At 38.0% G+C, this 22837-nt stretch overlaps 1 protein-coding gene across 2 annotated transcripts in view; it reads right to left on the bottom strand.

The window, feature by feature from the left end:
- LOC143035860 (gamma-tubulin complex component 2-like) overlaps positions 1-22837 on the bottom strand; it is a 72679-nt gene that overhangs the window by 5907 nt on the left and 43935 nt on the right. The window contains exons 12-16 of one of the 2 annotated variants that reach the window (XM_076202952.1): positions 21788-22018; positions 21458-21652; positions 19949-20123; positions 18986-19129; positions 11875-11946 (exon numbers count right to left, since the gene is read on the bottom strand). In XM_076202952.1, the coding sequence (XP_076059067.1) occupies positions 11875-11946; positions 18986-19129; positions 19949-20123; positions 21458-21652; positions 21788-22018 (817 nt within the window). The remainder of the gene's footprint in view (positions 1-11874; positions 11947-18985; positions 19130-19948; positions 20124-21457; positions 21653-21787; positions 22019-22837) is intronic. The other variant, XM_076202953.1, reaches the window with a different exon arrangement.

Below are 22837 nucleotides of genomic sequence, written 5' to 3'. Positions count from 1 at the left end.
GAACATATACATGAGTCTGGTGTTCATACTTCTCCCCTTCAACATGGATCCCAGACTCCAGATCTTTGCACACACACACACACACACACTTTCAACGAATGGACGGCTTGAAGAACGTTCTGAAGAAAAGTGCAAATTGTGGATCCCAACGCAAAGAGAAGTGCCTTTTTGTATTTGCAGGGTGGGGGGAAATTGCTCGTGGGGTAGTGGGAAAGTAAGGAAAGAGGAGAAGGGGAGGGATTGCTGGGAAAATGGAAGGTAATGAGGAAGTAGAGGACTTGGTCCAAACAGACCGCCGTAAAGTAAACAAACGACCACAAGACGAGCTGGAGGACGACGGAATGTCTAATAAGAATGTAAAGATTAGAAGTATAGATAGGAACAATACAGTAGAAAGTGATGAGAATATTTTCAAGGGATTTAAAGAGAGTGGGGGGGACACAAACCCCCCCCGACTGACAAGACTAGAGAAGAAGGTTGATAAGGTGATCGAGGACTTGGAGAGTAGGTTAGGTCATATGAACACCATTTTACAAAGGGTTGAAAGATTGGAAGAACTGGAAAAGGCGAATAAAAACTTAACTGATGAAATAGAAGACCTAAAAAGACAGTTAAGAGAGGTAAAGGTGGAGAATGAGGAATTGAAGAAGAATAGTAAAGAAAACAGAGAAACGATAGCTAAAGAAAGTAAAAATTGGAAGAAAACCCAAGAAGGAAATAAGGTTTCATTCACTGACATAGTCAAACAGCAATTGAAAGAACATACTGAAGACTCAGTTATTAAAGTGATGAGACAAAAGGAGAATATAGTAAGGGATTTAGCAGACAAGAAGAAATGTATAATTATATTAGGAATGGAAGAGAAACACAACACAGATAGAACCACAAGAATCAAAGAGGAAAATGAAAAAGTAAGCCAATTACTAGAATCAGTTCAGGAAGATGAACCAGAAATTATGAAACAAATCGAAGAGAAATTTAGACTCGGAAAGTATAGCACAGACAAGACCAGACCAATTAAGATTAAATTCAAGTCACAAACAACGGCAGAGAATATCTTATCCAAAACAGGGAAACTAGCAACAAGTGAACAATACAAAAAGATATGGATAAAAAGAGAAATGAATAAAGAGGAAAGAGAGGAAGAAAAGCAGAAAAGACTGGAAGCTAAGGCAAAAAACGAGAACAGAACGGAGTCAGAGAAAGAGAGATTCTATTGGAGAGTAGTGAACATGAAACTAAGGAAGTTCGACATACAAAAGAAAAACATAAGGGAAACAGAGAACACAATGGAAGTGGCAGAAAACTAAGAGTGTCTTACACAAATATAGATGGATTAATAACAGGATTGAATGAGCTGAATGATTATTTGAAAGAAAAAGAACCGGACATAATGGGAATTGTAGAAACAAAATTAAAAGGCCCACTACCACCCAACAGTGTAGGACATGATGCATACAATTATTGGATTAGAAACAGAGAGAAAAAGCAAGGGGGTGGAGTTATGTTCCTGACTAAGAAGGATATAAACGTGAAAGGTGTCATATATGGAAAGAATACAGTAGAGATGATTATGATAGAAGTGGAAGACAGAGATAAGAAGAGCAGAAAATTTGTGATCAATTATGTGCCTCCGAAAACAGCCTCATGGGAGGAGAGTGAATATAAAAGTATGTTAGAGGACACAAAGATAGCATTAACTAAAATAATGGAAGACGGAGGAAGAATAGTTATGATGGGCGACTTTAATTGCAAAGAAATGACAGTAAAGAGTGGTGATGACTCATGGGGAAATGCTCTACTTGAGATGATTACTGACCATTCAATGACACAATGGATACAAGAGAACACTAGGTATAGAAATGAAGAAGAACCATCGAGGCTAGACTTAATAATTACATCTGAACCTAGAATAGTGGACAAGATTGAATATAAAACACCAATAGGTAAAAGCGACCACATATTGATTGAACTGGAACTTAATGAAGAAAAATATATGAAAAGAAATGAACAATATAGAAAAGGAAGAATGATGTATGAAAAAACAAACTTTGATAAAATAAGAGAATTCTTCCAACAAGAAAACTGGGAAGAAATATACAAAGAAGAAACATCAGTGGAAGAGAAATGGAATATTTTGACAAAAATTTACAAAAAAGGAGTGGAAAAGTATGTCCCAAGACAAAAACAAGAAAAAGAATATGTAAAATGCTGGTACAACAAAAGTTGTAGGGAGTTAAAAGACAAAAGAGACAAAGCCTGGACCAGATGGAAAAAAGACAGACCTGAAAAATGGAAAATATATACTGGTTATAGAAATGAATATGCACAAAAGTGCAGAGAGGAAAAAAGAAAATTTGAATAAGATGTTATAGAAAAGGGTAAACATCAACCAAAACTATTCTACAGATTTGTGAACAATAAACTGAAAAACAAACAAGACTTGGAGAAATTAAGACAAGGAGGAGTTGAATACACTGAGGAAATGGAAATGGCAGAAATTATGAACAAACATTTTAAATCAGTGTTTACAAGGGAAAATATACAACCTGAAGAGATTGAGTGGAAAGAAAAAGTCCCCCCTATGGAAGAAATAGAAGTAACAAAGAATGAAATATTGACACACTTGGGTAATTTTGATGTCAGAAAATCGCATGGGCCAGATGAAATAGCAAACTGGATTCTGAAAGAATGCAGGAATGAACTGGCAGACAAAATACATAGCATAATAAGCAGTTCCTTAAAAGAAGGAAAAGTTCCAGAAGATTGGAAAAAAGCAAATATAGTACCTATATATAAAGGAGGAAATAAAGAAGAACCTACCAACTATAGACCAGTCTCTCTAACAAGTACAATAGCAAAAATTTGTGAAAGAATTATCAAAAGTAGATGGGTAAAATACTTGGAAAAAAACAACGTACTAAATCCAAGGCAATTTGGATTCAGACAAGGACGATCATGCATCACCAATTTAATATGTTTCTATTCAAGGCTAATAGATATAATACAAGAAAGAGATGGATGGGCTGATTGTGCATTTCTAGACCTAAAAAAAGCTTTTGACAAAGTACCACATAAGAAGTTGCTTAAGAAATTAGAATATGAAGGAGGAATACAAAGTAAATTGCTAAATTGGATGGAAGACTTTTTGCAAGAAAGAAAAATGAGAGTAGTGATAAGAGATCAGCACTCAAAATGGAATGAAGTAATAAGCGGTGTCCCGCAGGGAACAGTTCTGGCCCCAATAATGTTTGCTATATATATTAATGATATGGATGAAGGAATTGAAAGCTATATGAGCTTCTTTGCAGATGATGCAAAACTACTGAAAAGAGTGAAAACTGAAGAAGATTGTGAATCACTACAGGGAGATCTAAATAAAGTACAAGAATGGAGTAGGAAGTGGGAGATGGAGTTCAATACAAAAAAGTGTAGTATAATGGAATTTGGAAAAAGCAAAAACAGAATAACAGGATCATATAATTTGGGAGAAGAAGGAATAAAAAAAGTAGAAAATGAGAAGGACCTGGGAGTCATTGTTATGAATAATATGTCACCTGAGAAACATATAAGATTTTTGGAGAAACTTATAATTTAATAAGAACAATCAAAGTGGCATTTACATACCTGGATGAAGAAATGGTGAGGAAAATCCTAATCACCCTGATAAGACCAAGATTGGAATATGCAGCAACGATATGGTCACCAAGAACAAAAAAATGTATAAAAAAACTTGAAAGAATACAAAGAGCAATCACAAAACTGGCACCAACACTCTCAAAACTATCATATGAAGAGAGACTACAAAAACTTAAACTACAGACACTAGAGCAAAGAAGAGAGAGAGGAGATTTGATAGCTATTTACAGAATCATGAAAGGCATAGAAATTACTGATAGAGAGAATCTGATAAAATGGGATGACAGAAATACAAGAGGACACGGAAAGAAAATAAAAAAAGACAGCTATAGAAGAGATTTGAAAAAGAACAGCTTTCCTCACAGAGTAATAGACAGTTGGAACAAGTTAGATGAGAAAGTGGTGTGTGCAAAAACAATACATGAATTTAAAAATAGTTTAGATAAAATGAGATATGAAGACGGGACCCCACGAGCATAGCTCCCCTTCCCGTAAAATACAACTAGGTAAATACACACACACAAACGTCTGTCAAAGAGACAACGAAGCTTGGACTCTGGAAAATCTACAAATTACAGGAATCACAATGGCAAGGAAGTACCTGTGTTGTATTAATAGAGAAGGGGAAAGCTCGTGGTGTAGGGGGAAGGTGAAGAAAAAGGAGAAGGGGAGGGGTTACTGAAGAAAATGGAAGGAAATGAGGAAGGGGAAGATTGGGCCCAGGAAGTCAGACGACATGTCAACAAGAGACGGACAGACGACAATGAAGTTAAGGAGATTAGTAAAAATGTAAAAATTAGAAATATAGATAAGAGCAGAGCAATGGAAGGTGAAGATAACTATTTCCATGGATTTAATGAGGGAGGGGATGCCAACCTCCCTCAACTAGTAAATCTAGAGGAGAAACTAAAAGAAATGAATGAAACTTGGGAAGTTAGGCTTAACCAATTAAAGTGGGTTCCCCAAAGAGTTGATAAACTGGAAGAACTAAAGGAGAATCAAAACCTAACTAAAGAAATAGAAGAATTAAAAAGACAGTTAAGAGAAATAAGGGATGAGAATGAGGAATTGAAGAAGAGTAATAGAATAAAGAGTCTATAGCAAAAGAGGTAAAAGGTTGGAAAAAAGTACAAGAGAACAATAAAATGGAATTTAGAGGTATAATGGAACAGCAGATGAAAGAACAACCTATGGACACAGTTATTAAAGTGATGAGACAGAAGGAGAATATAGTAAGAGACTTAGCAGATAAAAAGAAATGTATAATTATATTAGGGATGGAAGAGAAGTATAATCTAAATAGGACTACAAGAATAAAGGAAGAAAAGGAAAAAGTAAATAAGATATTAGAAGTAGTTCAAGAAGATGAACCAGAAACAGGGAAAGAAATAGAAGAAATATATAGACTAGGGCAATACAATACAGATAAGACCAGACCAATTAAGGTTAAATTCATGTCACAAATGACAGCAGAAAATATCTTAGCAAAAACAGGGAAACTCGTAGACAGTGAGCAATATAAACAGGTATGGATAAAAAGAGAAATGAATGAAGAGGAAAGAGAGGAGAAAACAAAAAGACTAGAAGCTAAGGAAAAAAATAAGAAAAGAACAGAGTCAGACAAAGAGAAATTCTATTGGAGAGTAGTGAATATGAAAGTAAGGAAATGGTTCATAGCAGAGAAAAACAGAAGGGAAACAGAAAACACAATACAAGTAGCAGAAAATTAAAAGTGTCTTACACAAATATAGATGGATTAATAACAGGCTTGAACGAATTGAATGATTACCTGTAGGAAAAACAACTGGACATAATGGGAATTGTAGAGACAAAATTGAAAGGTCCACTACCACCCAACAGTGTAGGACATGGTGCATATAATTATTGGATTAGAAACAGAGAGGTAAAACAAGGGGGTGGAGTTATGTTCCTGACTACGGATATAAATGTGAGGAATGTCACATATGGAAAGAATAGAGATGATTATGATGGAAGTGGAGGACAAGGATGGGAAGAGCAGGAAGTTTGTAGTAAATTATGTGCCTCCTAAAACGACTTTGTGGAGAGAGAAAGAAAAGAAAAATATGTGAGAAGACACAAGGATAACACTAAATAAGATAATGGAAGATGGAGGAAGAATAGTTATAATGGGTTACTTTAATTGTAAAGAAATCTGTGGGGAAGAGATGACAATGAAGGGTGGAGACGACCTATAGGGAAACATACTACTTGATATGATTATAGAACATACAATGACGCAATGGATACAAGAGAATACTAGGTATAGATATGAGGAAGACCCATCGAGGCTGGACCTAGTAATCACACCAGAACCCGAATTAGTGGACAAGATTGAATATAAGATACCAATAAGTAAAAGTGACACATATTGGCTGAACTGGAACTGAGGAGAAATGCATGAAAAAAAATATAAACAATATAGAAAGGGAAGATTGATGTATGAAAAAAACAAAATTTGATCAAATAAGAGAATTCTTTCAAAAAGCTGACTGGGAAAGAATACACAAGGAGGAAACAACAGATGAGAAATGGAATATTTTGACAAAAATTTATAAAGGAGTGGAAAAGTATGTTCCAAGACAAAACCAAGAAAAAGAATATGTAAAGTGTTGGTACAACAAAAGATGTAGGGAGTTAAAAGACAAAAGGGATAAAGCTTGGATAAAATGGAAAAAAGACAAAAGACCTGAAAAATGGAAAATATATACTATAGAAATGAATATGTACAAGTGTGCAGAGAAGAAAAAATACGAAAAAGATGTCATAGAAAAATGTAAAGATCAACCAAAACTATTTTACAGATTTATAAACAACAAACTGAAAAACAAACAAGAATTAGAGAAACTACGACAAGGATGAGTTGAATACACAGAGGAAATAGAAATGGCAAAAATTATGAACAAGCATTTTAAATAGGTGTTTACAAGGGAGAACATACAACCTAGAGATATTGAGTGGGAGGAGAAAGTCCCCCCTATGAAAGAGACAGAACAAGGAATGAAATAATGAATCCCTTGAGTAATCTCGATGTCAGAAAATTGCATGGACCAGATGAAATGGCAAACTGGATTTTGAGAGAATGCAGGAACGAACTAACAGACAAAATACATAGTCTAATAAACAGTTCATTGAAAGCAGGAAAAGTTCCAGAAGATTGGAAAAGAGCAAATATAGTACCAATATATAAAGGGGGAAACAAGGAAGACCCTACTAACTATAGACCGGTCTTTCTTACAAGTACGATAGCTAAAATTTGTGAAATAATTATCAAAATTAGATGGGTAAGGCATTTGGAAAAAAACATTAAATCCAAGGCAATTTGGATTTAGACAAGGACGATCATGCATCACAAACTTAATGTGTTTCTATTCAAGGCTAATAGATGTAATACAAGGAGATGGATGGGCTGATTGTGCATTTCTAGACCTGAAAAAAGCTTTTGATAAGGTGCCACATAAGAAGTTGCTAAAGAAATTAGAAACTGCAGGAGGAATACAGGGCAAACTGCTGAAGTGGATGGAAGACTTCTTGCATGAAAGAAAAATGAGAGTGGTGATAAGAGACAAACACTCTAATTGGGATGAAGTGATAAGTGGTGTTCCACAAGGAACAGTTCTGGCCCCAATAATGTTTGCAATATATATTAATGATATGGATAAAGGAATTGAAAGTTATATGAGCTTCTTTGCGGATGATGCAAAACTGTTGAAAAAAGTGAACACTGTAGAAGGTAGTGAGTTGCTGCAGAGTGATCTCAATAAAGTATGGGAATAGAGTAGGAAGTGGGAGAAGGAATTCAATATTAAGAAGTGTAGTATAATGGAATTTGGAAGAAGCAAAAAAAGAATAGTGGGATCATATAAATTGGGAGAGGAAGAAATTAAAAAAAGTAGAAAATGAGAAGGACTTGGGAGTCATTATGAATAATATGTCACCTGAGAAGCATATAAACAAGATTTTTGGAGAAATTCATAATTTAATAAGAACAATCAAAGTGGCATCTACATACCTGGACGAAGAAATGGTGAAGAAAATACTGGTTACTTTGATAAGACCAAGATTGGAGTATGCAGCGACGACGTGGTCACCAAGTACAAAAAAATGTATAACAAAATTTGAAAGAATACAAAGAGCAATTGCGAAATTGGCACCAACACTCTCAAAACTATCATATGAAGAGAGACTAGCAAAAGTTGGGCTACAGACATTAGAGCAAAGAAGAGAGGAGACGTGATAACTATTTATAGAATCATTTAAGGCATAGAAACTATTGATAGAGAGGATCTAATAAAATGGGATAGTAGATACAAAAGGACACAAAAAGAAAATAAAGAAAGTTATAGAAGAGACCTAAAAAAGAACAGCTTTCCTCAAAGGGTAATAGACGTTTGGAACAAGTAAGATGAGAATGTGGTGTGTGCAAAAACGATACACGAATTTAAACAGTCTAGATGAAATGAGATATGAAGACGACACCACGAGCATAGTTCCCCTTCCCGTAAAATACAACTAGGTAAATATATACATATATATATTATTCTCTGGTCTCCATAGCAGACCCAGAAACTTATTCCATTTATCTGACTAATTTTCACCAACTATCTCCCCATCTTTTACTTCTGTTTTTCCACATACAGAGATCAGTAACCCAGCACCTACCCTCCCACACTTCCTTCTAGTAGCTGGAGACAGAAAACAACCCAGGCCCATACACATGTCCAACACATGCACAAAACCAACACTTACACATTCATCAAATACAACACATCACACATAGCACCACCCAACATGCATTACACTCACCAGCTTAAACTAATACACAAAGAACTGGAGCTGCAACCACAACATAACTCACCAGAATGAAAACATATCCTGAATATACTCCACTACAAATAAACATAAGTGGAATCACAAACACAGAGCTGCTTCAGTTCTTACATATACCGGAAAAAAAAAAAAAAAAACAAAAAAAAAAAAAAAAAACTCCACTCCTATTCACCCCCCTCCCTCCCTCATATCTTGGTTCCTGCTGGATGACAGATCATTCCTACATCTTGCCCACTGCCTTGGGTTAGAAGCAGTCACAAGATGCAGCACATCCACAACAAGGCCGCTTCATTAAATTGGTGACCCCCCTCTGTCCCCTCGTGCAGAAAAAGAAAAGACAGGGAAAAATCTCTTTGGGCTGCATCAAATTATTTTTTCACACATACTCCCTCACCCCCAATCCCCCACCCACTCCATCTTATACATCACAGGATCATCCACACACAACCATTCTCCACTCATCCCCATCTTCTGTCCTCTCCTTCCCTCCTCAACAGATATCCCCTCCCTCCCAACACCCTGTCACCCCATCCATCCATCCCATCCCCAGTTGCATCCTCATGCTCACCCCTCACCCCCACCTTCCACACGTTGCATCCCCTCTCACTTTCCACATGTAGAAACCATACCAACACTCTTCTATCAACTCCCTCTCCCAACTCCCCCTCTCTCTTCCTCACTCCATCCAGCCTAGTAACCCCTATCATACTTCTCATGCAACCCACCCCAAACACACTCAAATCCCTCCTCTCTTATGTTCCACACTCCCGCCCCACACAGCGCCGTCGGCACAACCCCCTTCAAACAATCTACCCCTTTGTATCCATTCTCAAATGTCTACCTCCCATTACACCTCCCAATCCTCCAAGGCATCCACTTGCTTCTCCTAATCTACATTCCACCTCCGTCTCCACTCCTACCCATTATCATCTCTCCATGTGCACCTTTTACCTTTTCTTCTCTACTTGATTTGCCTCATCTTCCTCTCTTAATTTCTTCCCAAAACATCTTTTTATTACTTTCAAAATTTTCTGTCATTTCACATCTGCTATCCTCTTTGCCTCCTTTATCTTATGCTTTACTTCTCTTTTCTTTTCTTTGTATTTTTCATATGATTCTCTCATCCTATTTTGTAACCAATCTGTGAAAGCTTGCTTCTTCTCTTCTACAACCTTCTTTGCTTCATCATCCACCACTCACTACCCTTCCTTCTATTTCCTCCAGTCCTCCTTGTTCCACACACCATCTATGCACATCTTGTGAGTCCCTCCTTGAACCATCCCCATTCCTTCTCCACTCCTAGTTCTACTCTATTCTTCACTCCCTCCCACTCCTCTCTTAGCTTCTTCTTGTACTTCTCCTCTTCTTTCTCATTTAAGCAGTTTACTTTAGGCACCTCACTACCTTCTGTCCTTTTCCTTTTTCTCCATCTATCCTCCACTCTCAACTTAGTTTCCACCAAAAATTATCTGATATTCTCCCACTCTCTCCCCTTAGAACATGTACACCCTTAACTCTTCCTACTATTCTCCTGGTTACCACTATACAGTCCATTAATGCCCTGTCTACCACACTTCCATCCACCACCCTCTCCCATGTGTATTTATGCTTGACTTTCTTCCTAAACACTGTATTTACTATCATCAACACTCTAAACACATCTCCATCATCATCTCTCCACTACAATTTTTTCCTGGAACTCCACACTTCGAAACCACACCTTATATTGGTTCCTTTCCTACTCTAGCATTAAAGTCTCCCAATACCACTACATTGACATTTCTCCCTACATAAATACATTATATACATATCTTTAATTCAGGGAATGAAAGTAACACCACAACCTACACTACCCACATTCACCAATTACACAAGTCAGAGAAGACAACACATAACACAAATACAGACTCACCAATACACTAGAGTGTAGTCTCCTCCAACAAAACAAAAGGATCTAACAAGAACTAAAGGACACCTACACAGAATTACTCTCAACCCAAACAGTAATAAAGAAAACAACTTCCAGCATTACAAACATTTCCATAACACTTCCCCCTTGAGGCTACATCCCTCAACTTCCTAACAAATCATATACTCTCAGGTGATCTAAATAGAAATCATTCAGTCTGGTTTAACACACAAACAGCTGACCGAAGAAGACATAAAATGCTAGAACATGTTTTCCATCTAAATACATCAAATTCCAGCTACCATTCCACTAGACAATCTCCTCAACAAAACCAACAAGCAATTTTCATGACATAACAATGCATTCACTCACTTTCTACACACAAACACAGGAAAATATACATGATCTCCCTTCAGACCATATCCCAACAAAGTTCATCAGAAAGAGAAACAATATCTACATATAAAAGAACTTTCATAAAATACAAAAAAAAAGCAAATTGGCAAGTATATAGAGGCAGAAAAAGTAAAGAAAATTAATCTTAGATCTAAACCAGTTTGCAACCAAAGTGCAACGGATGAGATGGCAGTACCAAATCAGATGGCCAGCAAATATACACTTCAAGAAACTTAAGATATCATAAATCTAATACAGGAGAAAAACTGGGAAAAATACAAAAATTGGATAAAAAAAAAAAAAAATAAATAAATAAATGAAATAAAAATAAATACATATATAAACCCACCCCCTACTCATGAAGCCATTGGAGCAATCCAAGAAAGACTCCATCTCCAAAATGGCAACAAATCTCACAAACAAACCCCTCTAAAACAAGTTGCAAACCTTTAACTCTAGAAAAAATGAAAACAACAAAAGAAATGTTAAATCATTCAATCAATCCACTGTCTTTGGTCTCTTTTGTAGTAGACCCACAGCCTCTGTAGGAAATATTAAAAATTACATCCAATGATACTTTACACATTTTGTTGTGAACTTTGCCAACCAATTTCATTCTGCCTAGAAGCCCAGGCTGAAAGGGTTGACTGAATCAAGGCCTTTCTCTTTTCTTTACATAAAATCCTACTGCATTAAAGTACATGCAGCACTATACACTCACTAAAAATAAAGTCACAAAAAGTACTCCATCAAGTAGGTAAATAGGGATGTACATAGAAGATTCAAATCTATAATCAAACACTACAGTGTCACAGGTACATGCTTGAAACCGCTTCTGATTTGTCTTGTTATCAGCCAAGAAATCCCCAACATATTACAACATACTGAACAAAGAAAACCAATCAACTAAACACACTAACAAAAACAAATAAAAATGATAAATCTTGTTAATAATCTCCTTCTCTAAGATTAGATCATTCTAAGCATGAGATCTCGTGCATGGGACCGGTCAAAATATAAATCAGAGGGAAGGTGGGGGGGACAAGGAGGAGGAGGAGGAGGAGGTCTACCATTCCATTTACCTCACGCTCAAGGGAATCGGTGCATTCATCAAAGATCCATAGTTCAGCTTCCAGGTAATACCGCCTCATCCTCTGATTAAGTGCCGCAGAAGAAGAAAGTTTTTGGGAAACATAGTAAAAGTAATAAAGGGGATAATAATGTATGCAGCTCTGTCAAAGATACTCAATACAGTGCTGGTATGTTCTCTGATCAAAACAGAACTATATATGACTTCAGTTACTATAATTATTATTTAATGACAGAAATAATGCACCTGAATCATCCCTACCATAATCTGTTATGGAATGGAATCAATGAACATACTGACCCAAACAGTGCCTGAATATCAACATTAATGGGTCTAGTAAAACTGGCTATTCCAAAGCAGAACTCAAGCTACAGAAATAGTATTACATAATTCGGTGACTTTACAGAAATGTCTCAATGTAGCACTGTGTAGCAGAGCTGAAAGCATTACATAACATGGCTCATGCTGGTGCACATCAGTGATCTCATAAAGACTGAGAAAACTTAAGAGGATATACACTGGGGGCCAAATTGGTACATACATAAATCCATAAAACATGGGGAACTTGTATATTCACAACCCTTAAAAATACAATTTCTTCAGTAGTAATGTGCATACAAAGCCTGGGAAAATATGAAGTAATTCATTAATAACAATGATTGTTGTTTCCAACTTCATCAACTGGAAACCTGTAACCCTAGTGGATAGCAATGGTCCTTGGGGCCTTCTCATATATCTCTCTGGGAAGAAGCTTTGGACCTATGACTGTGTTGTATTTATGTGGAAGAGTTTCCATGTCCCCAGAATGTAATAGTACATGTGGAGTCTCCCTGGGTATCAACTCTCCTCATGTGTTAAGGTGGACATACAGTTGAAGATGACAGAAAAATAATGGGCCCAGTGCAGAGACAAAGTGTCAGCCCCTAAGAGTAACTGTCAGTCTCTAGCTCTGTATGTATAACAAGTGGGTAGAAAGGTTTGGTACATTCAATTTCAATGTATTCACCAATCATGGTGCTTTGAAACATCCAATCACAAATTTCATCTTATCCACAGCTCTACCTATAAAACTACTGCATTTATATTTGTCTCCCTTCCCACTGTATTGCAGAACTACTATATATACACTCCTCCAATCCACCAGTACACTTCCTTTCCTAAGACACACAAGCAATCTCAACAGTCATTCCACTGTAACTTCTCCATCTTTATCAGACACTCCAAATTACAACACTCTAATCTCTCATCTCCATCAATGCTCTTTATATCCTCTCTTTTTGCTATAGCCTTATAATTCTCTTATCACAGATATACCATACATACATAACAAAAGGCCTTTTACCATTATAAGGGAGGATGGCTCAGTCAAAAGCAGACACCAATCTGATATCCATTCACTACCACTCCCAACTTAGCATCTCATGGATAAAGGATCATCTGTCCCCCACCATACCACTTAGGTCAAACATGATGAAGCAAGACAGCATTTCCACAGCAAGGCCCAACAGCCCAAGCTGGTTGACTCCCTACCACAATGTTATGTAGCGGCCCCTCTTCATTCAAACAAAATTATTTACAGAAATACTACCTACAACAGTAACTTACTTTTTCTAAGAATTATAAATTTATATCATAGACTCGTACATACATATATCAACTTTTTCCTCCCTTACAAGATAGAAAAAAAAAAAAAAAAAAAAAAAAAAAGGGGCAATCCATTCCATCCCCACATACTCCACTCCCATCCCTCTTATCTTGGCTCCTCCTGGATGATGGGTCATCCCTGCATCTTGCCCACTACCCTGGGTTAGAGGGAATGTAAGACACAGCACATTGACAGCAAGGCTGCTTCATTTGATTGGCAACCACCCTCTCTGTCCCCTCATGCAGAAAAAGAAAAAAATGTGAAGAAATCCCTTCAGGTTGCATCAAAAATATCATTCAAACATACTCCCTCTCCACTCATCCCCAACCCACTCCCTTCCCATGCATCTCAACACCATCCATACACAACCATTCTCCATTCACCCCTATCTTCTGTCTTCTCCCTCCTTCCTAAACAGAAATTCCCCTTTTTCCCAATGCCCCTTTTACCACATCCATCCATCTCATCCTTGGTTGCCCCCTCATGTTCACTTCTTCCACGCCTCTTTTACTAATCTTTCTTTACTCATTTTTTCCATGTGTCCAAACCATCCCAATACTCTTTCATCAACCCTATCTCCCAGCTCCCTTTCCACCTCCATTTTTCTTCTCACTTTCTCATTCCTCACGCTATCCAGCCTAGTAACCACTATCATACTTCTTAGACATCTCATCTCAAACACATCCAAACTCCTCTCTTATGTTCCATGTTTCTGCCCCATACAGTCCTGTTGGCACAATCACTCCTTCATACAATCTCCTCTTAGCATCCATTCCCAGATGTCTATTTCTCATTACACTTTTAATCCCTCAAGGCATTTACTTGCTTATCTCAATCTACATTCTACCTCCATCCCCACTCCTCACTTTCCTGCCACATTTGCACCAAAGTATCTAAAACTATCCATTTCCTCCAGTCTCTATCCCTTAATATTCTGCCAATTTGCTGCCACATTCTTCCCTTGTACATCTCATCACCTTAATTTTACCCACATTTAACTTCAACTTCCTTCTTTCACACACCTTACCAAACTCTGTCACTAACTTCCTTAATCCCTCCTCTGATCCTGCCACAAGCAGTGTTGTCAGCAAACAACTGGTTTATCTCCCATTTTTCTGCATTATTTTTAACCATCTCCAGTCCCTGGCCCATTACCCTTGCATTTACCTCTTGCACCACCCCATTCATGTATAAATTGAACTGCCAAGGCAACACAATGCATCCCTGAAACCACTTTCTTAATTTCTAATTCTAACACAGGCTCTACTACTCTCGTAAAAACTCTTGACTGCTCTTAACAGCTTTCAACTCTGATGACTTTTCCTGTCATTTGATCAATTAAAACAAAAAATCATAAAACACCAAAATGTTTGATCAAACACCAGAAAAATATGACGTCAGTCGATTGACCACGCGAGGACTGACGTCATATTTTTCTGGTGTTTGATCAAACATTTTGGTGTTTTATGATTTTTTGTTTTATTTGACAAAATGACAAGAATCTTGTCATCGGAGTTGAATGGGTTAAGGGGGTACGCGACACCTGGGGGGGTGAATTTGGTCAAGATATGGCATTTTTCAAAACTGTGTTCACAATGTTCGTATACCACTTAGAAATAAATCCCGACAAATAATTTTCCAGCCGCGCGCAATTTAAAGGTCCTAGGTGAGGTTTAAAGGGACAGATTTAAAGGCGCAACCCACACTAGAGGGAGGCGTGCCACTTAGGACCTTCAGGCGCAGCGAATAACGTTGAAATTTGATTTAATTTACACTCGCCCAGTGTATCAACAGCCAATACGATTGTGGAGAGGAAGGGAGGAAGGTGGAGGGAGAATATTTCGCCAACTTTGTGCGAAACTAAGCGTTAGTTCCCGGCTAGCTCTGAAAAGGGAAGTTCGCATGTTTCATGAGCTCTCATTGCAATCTATTACTTTAGCTAGTACATATTACTCTTTAGTACAGTCATCATGGGTAGCAAAAAGAACAAAAGAACATCACAATGACAAAAAACAGCAGTTAAAGATGGCAAGCAGTCAAAGACGACTAAAGATCTCACCACCTCTCACTCCACCACCGCCCTCACCTGCACCTCTGTGACGGTGATAGAGGTAAAGGACAACATTAGACTAAACAATTCAAAGAGGAAGATTAAATCCAAAGAAGAAAGCAAGAGGAAAAAGATCAAGGCTATACAGGAAGAAGAAAGAAGAAGGGACATCATATGATGCTGGAGGGGGTGCCCTACCAACATAGATTGGCGAGGGGAATCTGATGAGGAAAGAGAAGGCGCCCACTACTGGAAAATAAACCTCTTTCCAATGATTTAGATACCCTGAAGACCCCCAGCAGAGAGGTTTCATATGAAGAAACCGCCAAAGGTGGAAAAAAGCAAATTATATGATGTCGTCTGTGCGTCGTCACTACTGTGACATATTTATACTTTAGTTTTTCAATATTTAAAGTACTTATAATTAAAATATGTTGATAATTTTTACTGTACTTACTTATTATATAATAAGAATTAAGCCATGAAAAAATCAGTCAAATTGGTGAAACTATAAGCAAGTTACAGATATATTCATATTTCAAGTTGCCATATCTCCGTTCGATATTTTTCTACTTTTTTTTAATCATAAAAAATCTAATATACATTAGATTTAGATGAAACTTACAGGGAATATTACTTTTAGTAACTGCTAGGGCCGATCGTTCCAATATTTTGAATAGAATGAAAGAGTTTGGAGTAATAATGGAAACAAGAGCAAAAAAATTGTATTTTTCACGATTTTTGCCAGACATTAAAATTGAAATGCCTGTATGCAAAAGTATAAAGGAAATTGTTCAATTACTCAATGATCGGCCCTAGGTGTGCCTACTGACTAATCATAGCCAAAAAATAAAACAAATTGGTCCACGAATAATGGTGCTGTGCACTTTTAAATGTCGCTACTGGTATACGTACATGTGTACATGTGTACATACACCATTCTGCTTCACCTAAAATGTAGGCAATATGGATACCTATTTACCTGAGAAGTTTCAGCTCTTTACTCTAAATATTTTAGAAAATGACCTCCAGGTGTCGCGTACCCCCTTAAGCCTTTTCCAAATCCATAAAGGCCCAAAAAATATCCTTTTCTTAAAAGTTTTCTCACATATTTGTCTTAACACAAAAATCTGATCCATGCAACTCCTACTTGTCCTAAACCCACACTGTTCCTCAACAATTACTCCCTGTTCCTCTCCTAATCCTTTCAATCAAAACCCTCCCATAAGCCTTCCCAACTACACTCAACAAACTGATCCCTCTGTAAGTACTACACTCACACTTGTCCCCATTTCCTTTGTAAAGCAGAACTATACAGGTACTCCTCCAGTCCTCTGGCATTCTACCCTCTTTTAGACAAACATTACACAACCTTACCAGCCAGTCCACCATCACTGTGCCTCCCATTTATTACACATTCCTCATGACACCCATCCAATCCAGGTGCCTTACCTGCTCTCATCATCTTAACAGCTGCCTTCACTTCATCTTTCCTTATTTTTCCTCCATTTTCCTCACTCATCATGGTCATTTTCTTAGTTTCCTACTGCAACTACCTTTCCTTCCCTATCCTTCATTTAGCAACTCCCTAACATACTCTACCTATCTTCCTCTTACTGATGTCTTTTCCATTATCATCTCTCCATTTGCACCTTTTACTTTTTCTCTACTTGATTTGCCTCATCTTCCTCTCTTAATTTCCTTCCAAAACATCTTTTTATTACTTTCAAAATTTTCTGTCATACTCTTACCCCATTTCACATCTGCTCTCCCTTTTATCTTATATTTTACTTCAACTCCCTTTCCTTTGTACCTCTCACATGATTTGTTTGTCCTATTTTTTAACCAATTTATGAATGCTCACTTCTCCTCTACAACCTTCTTTGCTTCCTTGTTCCACCACTCACTACCCTTCCTTCTATTTCCTTCCATCCTCCTTGTTCCACACACCATCTTTGCACACCATGTGACACCCTCCTTGAACCATCCCATTCCTCCTCCACTCATAGTTCTACTCTATCCTTTACTCCCTCCCATTCCTCTCTCAGCTTCCTCTTGTACTCCTCCTTTTCTTTCTCATTTAAGCAGTTTACTTTAACCTCTTCAGTACGGTTCAAAATCTCGCGGGCAGCATTAGCTGCCAGACGTACGAGGTGTCGTAATAATACTCGCATCATAAAATATAGTCACCGTTTATATCGATCGTTCTCTATTTCACCCGTGAATTTTGATAACCATAGAAAATGTGATGAAGACAGTTTAGAGAGTATGTCATTACGCAGGGGCAACTACAATAAATATAATCAAGACGCCGATATGGCAGCCTCACGTATCCACTTGCTCCTCATGCCGCCTACGTATGTGGCACCGTATGGAAGGGGTTAAGCATCTTACTACCTTCTGTCCTTTTCCTCTTTCCTATTCATCCTCCACTCTCAACTTACCTTCCACCAAAAAATTCTATGATATTTTCCCACTCTCCCTTTAGAACATATACATCCAAAACTATTCCTACTCTTCTCCTGGTTACCACTATGTAGTCCATTCAAGCCCTATGTACCACTTTCCATCCACCACTTATGCTCAACTTTCTTCCTAAACACTGTATTTGCTATCATCAACTTTCTGGACACATCTCCACCATCTATGATTTTTTCCTGGAACTCCACACTTACCAACCACTCCATCTATTGGTTGATTTCCTACCCTAGCATTAATATCTTCCAATATCACTACATTGAGATTTCTCCCTAAACCCCCTATACACTCATTTAAATCTATCCAAAAAGTCTCCTTTTCCCCTACACTCTTCTCACTACCAGATCTATATGCACTTACAAACACCCACATCTCCCTTCCCAGTTTCACCTTCATCCACATTAATCTTAAAGAAACCTCCTTCCACTCCATCACACGTTTACCTATCTTTTCACTTACTAGTATAGCCACCCCTTCTCTCCCTTGTCCTCTCTTCATTCCTGAGAACCTCCTAACTACACTCCCAAACTCAAACTTGCCCCTCCCTTTCAACTTAGTTTCACTCAATGCTAACACATCCATCTTTCTTCTCACAAACATACTGCCTATCTCTGTACCACATCCACACACATTAAAAGACTCAAACCTTAGGGTTCTGTTTTGAAAACTCCTCCCAGACCCTCTTATGCCTTTATTTATCTATTTATTTATATTATTATTATCTTTTTTTTAAGAATGTCCCCTTTGGGGCTACAGAGAGTAGGATGCCTAGCCCTATCTCCATCGTGTTTTTATCACCTTTTACATCTCAAGTGGGAACACTTGGTGGGAGCATCCTTCTTCACCACAGATTTCAGCAAAAAGAGGAAATGAACATTCAGGGAAGTGGTACATGACAGTATTAAGAGTTGGGGGACAGCATAAACTCACCAGGATAAAATTTGCAAAGGACACACATATTGCCATCATTTTGGAGACAATGCGCAACAGTTCTGGGGAGGTGAGCATGCAGTCTTTCAACACACTGTTCAGGAAGTTGGAGTGACATAACATCACCTCATCTACATTCTCTACCTGAAATGAACAAAACAACCAAGATTTACATTAACACAAAAGAAGCAAAGGTTCTTTCTCCCTTAGGACAGGGGGCACATACCCACATTATGTATACATAATTACTAAGGTGCTACTCAAAAGCCCCAGTAATTTGAACAGAGGAAGCCAACTATTTACAGTTTGTCTTCTGTCATTAGAAGTCGATAAGAGTGGAGGAATATGGACTGGGTCCTGAATCATGACAACACTTTCACCCATATACCAACTGTCTAGCATTTCCTTGTTCCAACAATATGTTAGGCATTCCCCTATTTTCCTTACCTGGTGCCCTGTGATTTTTTTTTCTCATTTCCTAGACTGAAAATGCAATTGACAGTGTCAATCTGACTTTACTGAGAAGATCCAGAACTACAGGTGCTAAAGGCCCTCATATGTAAAATTTTCCAAGGATGTATGGAATTTTGGAAGAAGAAGAAGAAGAAGAGAAAAATGGGGGGTGGACACTGTATTGTCTGATGGGGCTGCTTTGAACTGACAAAAAGAAAAAGGAAGTCATGTTGCTTACTTTCTTACAATATTCATATTACCAGAACTTTTGGGAAGCATCTTGTGATCAATGGGTCTTTCACCCCCTTAAAAGGAGGGACCGAGTCAAAAAATAAACCCACTGAACATCCATTCAAAATCCAGTCACTGGTTCTCCCATCTTAGCACCTCATGGATGAAAGGTCATCCATCCCCCCACAATACTGCTCAGGTTAGAGGCAATAATATAAAAAAAACATCTCCATATTATACACAATCAAACCAATTTGTGAATGTATATAAAATACCTACATTTTTCATCTTTGCTATAAAAGACTGCCAATTTCTCTCAATAACTTCTATCATCATGTAATATTCTATATTCTGGATGAAATTGAGCATCCGCTGACGAAGGGTGAAGGCAGAAGCATACGTTCGTGAAGCTGATAATGGGAAACTCTTTGCCACCTTGTTGCTGAGCCACACACTGCAGAGGTCAAGATTAATTCATTAGTTCTTCTCTAATTTTACTGTTCCTCACTGTAACCAAATTTCCATGCTTTACTTATCTATCTATACACCAAGGACTTCTTCACCTTATAAGGGAGGTAGACAAGTCAAATGCATGCACCCACTCCTATCCACCACCCTTGTTTTCTTTTCATCTTAGCTCCTCATGGATGAAGGGTCATCCCTCTCCTGCCCACTGCCTGAGTCAGAAGCACATCCACAGCAACGCTGTGTTTTGTTTACTTATACTCTGATATCTCTTAATAATACCTCACCCACTCTTTTGTTGTTTGTGCCTAACCTCTCCTCAATCCTCCAATTTCCACAATATCAAATAATGCTGTTAATCAACCAGATTATTTTCCCATTCTTTATCTTCTGTTGCTTCCTCTACTTTCCCTTCCTTCCCTACTCATATTTCCTAAACCTTTCACATTCTCCATCTCAACCTATTTGGTTAAACATCATGAAATCCCCCTATCAGGAGACTAGAACAGTGCCCCTTGCAAAGGACTTTGTAATATGGAATGTAATGAACCATGCCCTTGGTCCAACTCACTGGTTGCAAGATTCAAACTGCTGTCATCTCAACCTCCTCTGCAAGTAGCGACATTCTAACCTACTCAGCTAGTAAGCATCTTTTCAGTTTACTTTCGTCCTCAAGCCTCACCTTGTTTATTTCTACCTTTCCTTACTCTTTCTAGCCTATTTCCTCCTACTCTGTCTCTGCTTGATCAATTTTTCCTCACTCTCATTTCTCCTTACCAGTCTATGCTCCATTTCATTCCTAATTCCCCCTGAACTGTCTCTCCCATCCTCCTCCACCATTTTCTAACCTTTCATATTCAATGTCTACCTTTCTCAGAGCTAAAGTCTTCCAAGTCTAAACTCATTTCGTTGACTCATACATATGCCAATGGCTATTTCCCCCTTACAAGGGAGGTAGCCAAAAACAAAGGTATAAAATCCACTCCCATCCATTCAATCCCTATATACTCCACTCCCATTCACCCCCCCCTCCCTCCCTCATATCTTGGCTCCTCCTGGATGACAGTTCATCCCTGCATCTTGCCCACTGCCCTGGGTCAGAAGCAGTGTGGCAAGACACAGCACATCCACATCAAGGCTGATTCATTTAATCAGCGACCCCACCATCTCCGTCCCCTCATGCAGAAAAAGAGAAGATGGGGAGAAATCCTTTCAGGCTGCGTTAAAATATTCATACATACTCAACCCCCAATCCCCCACCCACTCCCTTCTATGCATCACAGCATCATCCATATACAATAATTCTCCATTTTGTTGACTCACCGGCACAAAAGTCGCTCAACATATTTACAAAAGAAGAGATGTCTGAAGATCATCTGGTAGCAAGCTATGGACTTCTTGTCTAACACCAGTGACACAGGCCATGTCACATGATAGTTCAGGGAAAAACCTTGAAGACCAGACAGTTGCAATCGGTCATGAGGAGGCCAGTATTCCCGCTCCTCTACTGTATCAATACTAAAAAAAAACAATAAAAACATGAGTAAATCAATTGATATAACCAATTATGATCATTAAGTAACTGTTTTCTACAATCTTAAAACTACACTACTGTGCTTTTCTAAATAATGCATTTTATTTGTAGGAACTAACCTCAGTATTCGGAGCATCTGGTTCATGAGTGAGAAGGGAAGAAGTACACAATGCACATCATCTTTGTAAGGGTCCACATTCACTGCTGCTGTTCGAAGTGCAAGCTCCACTAGCGATTCCAACCGTGTTGGAACAACATCATCTATGTTCTTACTTAGTTCACACTCACATAGGCTCAGCAAATGCATTACAAAGTCACCTTGATCTAACAGGAAGTAATGTTTCACTGATCTGTAGAATATCAAAGGCAAGGTAAAATATAAGTAAAAGTTCAAGGTTATATGCCATTATTTCAAAATGGAAAAAAAAACAAAAAAAAAAAACATACAGTTCCTCTTGAACAATGTCTCCTTTACAAATGAGACCTATGATAGGCACTTGCTTGTGGTGATCCTTCAAGATGGACAACAGAACTGTCCATTTTCAAAACCTGTCAATCCACTCTCCTAGATCATGAGATACATTCAAGAGGGACTGACACTCAACCTAGACTTGGCCCGAGATCTCTATCAACGGCCACTGATGTTATTTCTTTGACTTGTTTATGAATATGACAATTTGATGTCTGGTTTTATCAGTTGTATTTAATAAAACAGTATATAAAACTGAGAAAAAATTGACATAAGAAAAAATCTACAAAGCCATGATAAGATATAGCCTGAGATACAAGAATATGAACAGCAAAACTAGTTGGATTTTTTTTTTTTTTTTTACTAATGTACAGATGTACTCACACACCTACACTCACAGATATATAGAGTATAACATCATTCATGACTCTTGGGAATGGGTGTCGGGTGGGAAAACATCTCGCATTCCATCTATAAAGCCAATCAACAACATCTCATACGAGGAAGATATCTTCCAAGTAATATTTGATAAGTTACCATGGAGGACAACCTAACAGATTTTTGAACGGGAATCGACATGACATCATAACAGAGAATCTGTTGGGAACATTACTGTTCAGAGCATTCTTATCTCCATCCATCACTTGGGTGCAGTGCAGTGCTGCACTCACCTTTGTCCTCCAGCTCTGTGACTCCCTGA

Source organism: Oratosquilla oratoria, chromosome 19 (genome assembly GCF_046742065.1).
Source record: "Oratosquilla oratoria isolate Oo_2021 chromosome 19, ASM4674206v1, whole genome shotgun sequence".
Taxonomy (NCBI): Eukaryota; Metazoa; Arthropoda; class Malacostraca; order Stomatopoda; family Squillidae; genus Oratosquilla; species Oratosquilla oratoria.
The sequence above is the reverse complement of the archived record's forward strand: the minus strand, read 5'-3'. Positions and strand labels throughout refer to the sequence as shown.